General features: G+C 48.8%; 1 protein-coding gene across 2 annotated transcripts in view; it reads left to right on the top strand.

The window, feature by feature from the left end:
• EPHA2 (EPH receptor A2) overlaps positions 1-8,025 on the top strand; it is a 15,067-nt gene that overhangs the window by 6,349 nt on the left and 693 nt on the right. Inside the window, exons 11-15 of one of the 2 annotated variants that reach the window (XM_014951891.1) lie at positions 367-428; positions 558-767; positions 849-998; positions 1,110-1,303; positions 5,092-5,247. In XM_014951891.1, the coding sequence (XP_014807377.1) occupies positions 367-428; positions 558-767; positions 849-998; positions 1,110-1,303; positions 5,092-5,247 (772 nt within the window). Of the gene's footprint in view, positions 1-366; positions 429-557; positions 999-1,109; positions 1,304-5,091; positions 5,248-8,025 lie in introns of both variants that reach the window. The other variant, XM_014951890.1, reaches the window with a different exon arrangement.

Genomic DNA, 8,025 nt, shown 5'->3' with positions numbered 1-8,025 from the left:
GGGGTTTGGGAGGGGTGGAATTTTGGGGGGCAGAGTTATTTGGGGGGTGGGTTTATTTGAGGGTGGGTTGGAGGGTTTGGGGGGTTCTTTAGGGGGTAGGTTTTTGGGGCCATGAGGTTTTTTTGGGTTTTGGGGGTTTTTGCGGGGAGTGGAGTTTTTTTGCCTTATTTTGAGGGTTGGGGGTGGATTTTAGGGAGAAGTTGGGAGTTTGGGATTTTGGGGGTGGTGAGTTTAGGGGGTTTGGGAGGGTTTTTTTGTTGTTTTTGTGGGGATTGTGGCTTTTGTGGTTTGGGGGGTTTTTTGGGAGGTTTTGGGTGAAGTTTGGGGGGGAGTTTACCCATTTTGGGTGTCTTTTTTTTGGTCCAGACAAGCCCTTCATGATCATTACGGAGTACATGGAGAACGGCGCGCTGGATAAATTCCTGAGGGTAGGTCAAGCGTGATGGCAACGTGTCCGCCCCGGGGCAAGGATTTACCGGGTGATGGAACCACCAAAACCACACCACAGGAGGTGGGACCAGAGATGGATTCCAGACCTGATCCTCCCCTTTTCCCAGGAAAAAGAAGGGGAATTTGGCGTCATCCAGCTGGTGGGGATGTTGAGGGGCATCGCCGCCGGCATGAAGTACTTGGCCAACATGAATTACGTCCACCGGGATCTGGCCGCTCGGAACATCTTGGTGAACAGCAACCTGGTGTGCAAAGTGTCTGACTTTGGGCTCTCGAGGGTGTTGGAAGATGACCCTGAAGCCACCTACACCACCAGCGTAAGTGCCACCAAGGTGGGATGGTTGGTCATGGAGGGGTGGGGTGTTTTTTTTCTGGGGTTGACCCCAATGTCATCACAGGGTGGGAAGATCCCCATCCGTTGGACGGCACCCGAAGCCATCTCCTACCGCAAGTTCACCTCCGCCAGCGACGTCTGGAGCTACGGCATCGTCATGTGGGAGGTGATGTCCTACGGCGAGCGACCATACTGGGAGCTCTCCAACCACGAGGTGAGCACCCACCTTCCTCCACCACCTATTTTTGTGGGCCGCGTTCTTTCAAACGGGCCGTTTTTAGGGAGAAAGCACCACTCAACCTTCTCCTCTTCCTCCTCCTCATAGGTGATGAAGGCCATCAACGAGGGCTTCCGCCTGCCAGCCCCCCTGGATTGTCCCTCTGCCATCTACCAGCTGATGATGCAGTGCTGGCAGCAGGAGCGCAGCCGGCGCCCCAAATTCGCCGACATCGTCAGCATCCTCGACAAGCTCATCCGCGCCCCCGAGTCCCTCAAGGCGCTGGCGGATTTCGACCCCCGGTGAGGGACGGGATGGGGCGGGGGGAGTCTGAAGGGAGGGGGGCAGGATGGGGGTGCACACTCTCGTGCACCATCGAGGGTTTTGGGGATTTTTTTTTGCATCCTTTTTTAGCACCTTCTCATTCTTGCGCTCCTTTTCGCATCCCTGCGTGCTCTTTCGCAGCTCTGCAGCCTTGCACTTCTTTATTGCAGTTCTGCATTCTTGCACTTTTTTCCACCTTTGCATTTTTTTTTAACTGCAGTTCTGCATTCTTGCACTTTTTTCCCTCTTTGCATTTTTTTGGATCTTCTTTTGCAGTTTGGCATTCTTGCTTTTTTTTTTGCATTTTTTTTGCATTTCTTGCATCTTTTTTGCATCTTTTTTGCATCTTTTTTGGCATTTCTTGCATCACTTGCTGCGCCTGTGCATTTTTGTGTTGATTTTTGCATCCTTGCACTCTTTTTCCCCTTTGCATTTTGGCATTGCTTTTTTGCATCTTTGCATTCTTGCACTTTTTTCCCCCCTTTGCATTTTTTTGATCTTTTTTTGCAGTTTGGCATTCTTGCATTTTATTTTTTTTGCATCTTTTTTGGCATTTCTTGCATCATGAGGGACGGGATGGGGCGGGGGGAGTCTGAAGGGAGGGGGGCAGGATGGGGGTGCACACTCTCGTGCACCATCGAGGGTTTTGGGGTTTTTTTGCATTCTTTTTTGCACCTTCTCATTCTTGCGCTCCTTTTTGCATCCCTGCATCCCTGCGTGCTCTTTCGCAGCTCTGCAGCCTTGCACTTCTTTACTGCAGTTCTGCATTCTTGCACTTTTTTCCCTCTTTGCATTTTTTTGGATCTTCTTTTGCAGTTTGGCATTCTTGCTTTTTTTTTTTTTTTTGCATCTTTTTTGCATCTTTTTTGGCATTTCTTGCATCACGTGCTGCGCCTGTGCATTTTTGTGTTGATTTTTTGCATCCTTGCACTCTTTTTCCCCTTTGCATTTTGGCATTGCTTTTTTGCATCTTTGCATCCTTGCACTCTTTTTCCCCTTTGCATTTTGGCATTGCTTTTTGCATCTTTGCATTCTGGCACTTTTTTTCCCCCCTTTGCATTTTTTTGGATCTTTTTTTGCAGTTTGGCATTCTTGGTTGGGTTTTTTTTGCATCTTTTTCACATCTTTTTTGGCATTTCTTGCATCACTTGCTGCGCCTGTGCACTTTTGTGTTGCTTTTTGCATCCTTGCATTCTTGCACTTTTTTTCCCTCCTTTGCATTTTTTTGGATCTTTTTTTGCAGTTTGGCATTCTTGGTTGGGTTTTTTTTGCATCTTTTTCACATCTTTTTTGGCATTTCTTGCTCACCTTGGTATTCTTGCATTTTTTCCCTTTTGCTTTTTTTTTTGTTTTTTTTTTTTTTTTTTTTTGCATGGTTTGTTGCAGTTTTGCATTCTTCCACTCCTTTTTGCACCCTGGCCTTCTCGCATCTCTTTTTGCATCTCTGCATTTTTTCATTCCCTTTTTTTTGCATCTGGGCATTCTTACACTTCTTCCCACCTTTGCATTTTTGCATTGCTTTTTGCACCTTTGCAGGATTTTTTTTTGCATTTCTGCATTCTTGCATTTCTTTATTGCATCTTGATATCCTTGCACTTTTTTTCACCTTTGCATTTTTGCATTGATTTGGCAGGTTTGCATTCTCACATGGCTCCTTGCATCCCTGCATCCTTGCATTGCTTTTTTGCATCTTTGCATTCTTGCACCTTTTTTCCACCTTTGCATTTTTTTTGATCTTTTTTTGCAGTTCGGCATTCTTGTTTGTTTTTTTTTTTTATCTTTGCATTCTGGCACTTTTTTTCCCCCCTTTGCATTTTTTTGGATCTTTTTTTGCAGTTTGGCATTCTTGGTTGGGTTTTTTTTGCATCTTTTTTGCATCTTTTTTGGCATTTCTTGCATCACTTGCTGCACCTGTGCACTTTTGTGTTGATTTTTGCATCCTTGCACTCTTTTTCCCCTTTGCATTTTGTCATTGCTTTTTGCATCTCTGCATTCTTGCACTTTTTTTCCCCCTTTGCATTTTTTTGGATCTTTTTTTGCAGTTTGGCATTCTTGCTTTTTTTTTTTTTTGCATCTTTTTTGGCATTTGATTTGGCAGGTTTGCGTTCTCACATGGCTCCTTGCATCTCTGCATCCTTGCATTGCTTTTTTGCATCTTTGCATTCTTGCACATTTTTCCCCCTTTGCATTTTTTGGATCTTTTTTTGCAGTTTGCCATTTCTTGCATAGTTTTTTTTGCATCTTTTTTGGCATTTCTTGCATCACTTGCTGCACCTGTGCATTTTTGTGTTGATTTTTGCATCCCTGCATCCTCTCTTTTTCCCCTTTGCATTTTGTCATTGCTTTTTTGCACCTTGGCATTCTTGCACTTTTTCCACTTTGCTTTTTTTATTGGTTTGTTTTTTTTTTTTTTTTGCATGGTTTGTTGCAGTTTTGCATTCTTCCACTCCTTTTTGCACCCTGGCCTTCTCGCATGGCTTTTTGCATCTCTGCATCCTGGCACTTTTTATCACCTTTGCATTTTTTGCCTTGCTTTTTGCATCTCTGCAGTCTCGAGCTTCTTTTCTGTATCTCTGTATTTTTGCACTTGCTTTTTGCACCTTGGCATTCTTGCATTTTTTTGCATCTTTGCATTCTTGCACTTTTTTTCCACCTTTGCATTTTTTTGCAGCTTTTTTGCAGTTTGGCATTCTTGCATATTTTTTGCACCTCGGCGTTCCTGCGTCACTTGCTGCACCTGTGCCTTTTTGTGTTGATTTTTGCATCCCTGCACTCTTTTTCACCTTTGCATTTTTGGATCGATTTGGCAGCTTTGGGTTCTCACAGGGCTCCTCCCCTTTCTCCTTTCTTGCACTTCTTTATTGCACCTTTGCATTTTTGCATCCTTTAATTCTTGCCCTCCTTTGCATCTTTCCCTTTTTTTTTTTAAATTAATTTTGCCATTTTATATTCTTATATATTCTTGCCTTTTCTACCTCTCTGCATTTTGTAATTTTTTTTTGCGTTCTTGCCTTCTCTTCTGATTCTTTGCTTCTGGGCATTTGAGCTTTTCCTTTTCCCTCTGGCATTTCCGCATCATTTCTCACTTTTTAGCGTTCTTGCCTTATTTTCTGCCTTTCCACTTCCTGCATTACTCTTCGCATCTCTTATTGCATTATTTCTTTGCATCCTTCCATTTCGACATGATTTTCTGCATCTTACCATTTTCACATTATTTTTTTCGCCCTTTCATTTCTGCATGATTTTTTTTTACACCTTTTCATTTCTGCACTGTTTTTGCGTCTTTCCATTTCCGCATTATTTTTTGCATGATTTTTGTACCTTTCCATTTCCACATCATTTTTTGCGTCCTTTCATTTCCGCACCCTTTTTACCTCCTCCTATTTCTGCATCATTTCTTGCCTCTTTCCATTTTCACATTATTTTTGCACCCTTCCGTTTTCACGTCATTTTTTGCACCCTTCTACTTTCACATCATTTTTTTTGCATATTTCTGTTTCTGCATTATTTTTTGCATCATTTTTTGCATCCTCCTATTTTTGCTTTACTTTTTGCACCCTTTAATTTCCACATCATTTTTTGTGTCCTTTCGTTTTTCGTTTCCCCATCATTTTTTGCACTCTTCAATTTCCGCATCATTTTTTACATCCTTCCATTTTTGCTTTACTTTTTGCCTCTTTCAACTCTGGCATCGCTTTTTGCACCCTCTCCTTTGGGGACGGTTCCTGCCCCATTTCTCACACCCCCTCTTTTGGTGCCCCCCCAGGGTCTCCATCCGCCTGCCCAGCACCAGCGGCTCGGAGGGTGTCCCCTTCCGCTCCGTCCCCGAGTGGCTGGAGTCCATCAGGATGCCCCAGTACACGGAGCACTTCATGGCCTCGGGCTACAGCACCATCGAGAAGGTCCTGCAGATGACCAGCGAGTGAGTCACGTCCCCTTGGTGTCCCCATACTGTCTCCATGGTGTCCCTTTGGTATTTCCATACTGTCCCCGTGCTGTTTCTATAGTATGTCCCCATACTCTCCCCATGGTGAACCCTTAGTGTCCCCTTGGTGTCCCCATACTGACCCCATACCATTCCCATGTTGTCCCTATGGTGTGTCCCTGCTGTCCCTATGGTATCCCCATACTGTCCCCTTGGTGTCTCCATACTGTCCCCTTGGTGTCTCCATGCTGTCCTCATGCTGTCCCTATAGTGTCCCCATAACCCCTTCTTGTTGTCCCCATGGCGTCACCATCATGTCCACTTGGTATTCCCATACTGTCCCCATACCCCTCCTTGGTGTCCTCATGGTATCCCCTTGGTATTCCCATGGTGTCCCCATACATCCCCATGCTGTCCCTATGCTCTCCTCATATTCTGCCTTGATGTGTCCATACTGTCCTCATGCTGTCCCTATGGTGTCCCCATAACCCCTTCTGGTTGGCCCCGTGGTGTCACCATGCTGTCCTCTTGGTATTCCCATACCATCCCCACGCTGTCCCTACGGCGTATTCCCTATGGTGTCCCCCTACTCCCCTTGGTGTCCCCATACTGTCCTCATGCTGTCCCTATAGTGTCCCCATAACCCCTTCTGGTTGGCCCCGTGGTGTCACCATGCTGTCCTCTTGGTATTCCCATACCATCCCCACGCTGTCCCTACGGCGTATTCCCTATGGTGTCCCCCTACTCCCCTTGGTGTCCCCATACTGTCCTCATGCTGTCCCTATAGTGTCCCCATAACCCCTTCTGGTTGGCCCCGTGGTGTCACCATGCTGTCCTCTTGGTATTCCCATACCATCCCCACGCTGTCCCTACGGCGTATTCCCTATGGTGTCCCCCTACTCCCCTTGGTGTCCCCATACTGTCCTCATGCTGTCCCTATGGTGTCCCCATAACCCCTTCTGGTTGTCCCTGTGGTGTCACCATGCTGTCCTCTTGGTATTCCCATACCATCCCCATGCTGTCCCTACGGCGTATTCCCTATGGTGTCCCCATACTCCCCTTGGTGTCCCCATACTGTCCCTATGGTGTTTCCCCTTGGTGTCCCCATACCATCCCCATACTGTCCCTATGGTGTGTGTCCCTGATGTACCTATGGTGTCCCCATACTCTGCCTTGGTGTCTCCATACTGTCCCCTTGGTGTCCTCATGCTGTCCCTATGGTGTCCCCATAACCCCTTCTTGTTGTCCCCATGGTGTCACCATCGTGTCCACTTGGTATTCCCATACCCTATGGTGTCCCCATACCCCTCCTTGGTGTCCCCATGGTGTCACCATCGTGTCCACTTGGTATTCCCATACCCTATGGTGTCCCCATACCCCTCCTTGGTGTCCCCATGGTGTCACCACGCTGTCCCCTTGATATTCCCATACCACCCCCATGCTGTGCCTATGGTGTCTCCCCTTGGTGTCCCCCCTGCTGTCCCTATGATGTCCCCATACTCTCCCTTGGTGTCTCCATGCTGTCCCCTTGGTGTCCCCGTACCGTCCCTTCCAACTCCCATGGGGACGGGGACGTGCTGGGAAAGGAAACCGCTTCCGTGGCGTTGGCGTTGTTGGCGCAAGGGTTGGGATAAAATTAGACGTTCTCTGGGCAGGATCCGGCCGGAGAGGTCGGGATGAGCCATGTCCGTCTGTCTGTCCCCCGGGAATGGCCCGGATGGGGGAGGGACAGTGATGGGCCCCCAAAAACAAGCGGGGGTTGGGGGCAGGATGTGACCCTACAGGGTGCTCCGGGTTGGATCCATCCCAGGAAGTGCTTGGCGCTGGATTTGTCCCCATGGGATGCTCAAGGCTGGATCTGGCCCCACGGATATTTGGGGCTGGGGCTTGGCCCACAAGATGCTCAGGGCTGGATCCATCCCCAGGGGGAGGTTTGGGGCTGGATCTGGCCCCACAGGATTCTCCAAGCTGGATCCATCCCTGGTAGAGGGGGAGATATTTGGGTCTGGATTTGGCCCCATGGGATGCTCAGGGCTGGATCTGGCCCCAACAGATGCTCGGGGATGGATCCATCCCAGGAGAAGCTTGGAGCTGGATTCAGCCCCATTTCCAGGGGGTGTTTGGGGCTGGATTTGGCCCCACGGGATGCTCCAGGCTCAAGACATCCCCGGGGAGTTTTGGGGGGCTGGATCCAGCCCTGGGGGTGTGGGTATTTGGGGCTGGTTCCTGGCAGGATTTGGGGCAGGATTTGGCCCCACAAGATGCTCGGGATGGATCCATCCCAGGATAAGCTTGGAGCTGGATTCAGCCCCATTTCCAGGGGGTGTTTGGGGCTGGATTTGGCCCCACGGGATGCTCCAGGCTCAAGACATCCCCGGGGAGTTTTTTGGGGTTGGATCCAGCCCTGGGGGAGTAGGTGTTCCAGGATTTGGGGCAGGATTTGGCCCACAAGATGCTCAGGGCTGGATCCATCCCCAGGGGGAGGTTTGGGGCTGGATCTGGGATTCTCCAGGCTGGATCCATCCCTGGTGGGGGGGGGAGATATTTGGGTCTGGATTTGGCCCCATGGGATGCTCAGGGCTGGATCTGGCCCCACGGATATTTGGGGCTGGGTCTGGCCCCACAAGATGCTCAGGGATGGATCCATCCGAGGAGGAGCTTGGAGCTGGATTCAGCCCCATCTCCAGGGGATGTTTGGGGCTGGATCCATCCCTGGTGTGGGGGGGGAGATATTTGGGTCTGGATTTGGCCCCGTGGGATGCTCAGGGCTGGATC

The sequence above is a fragment of the Calidris pugnax genome, unplaced genomic scaffold (genome assembly GCF_001431845.1).
Source record: "Calidris pugnax isolate Ruff unplaced genomic scaffold, ASM143184v1 scaffold205, whole genome shotgun sequence".
NCBI classification, from domain to species: Eukaryota; Metazoa; Chordata; class Aves; order Charadriiformes; family Scolopacidae; genus Calidris; species Calidris pugnax.
This window is presented reverse-complemented; position numbering and strand designations above follow the sequence as displayed.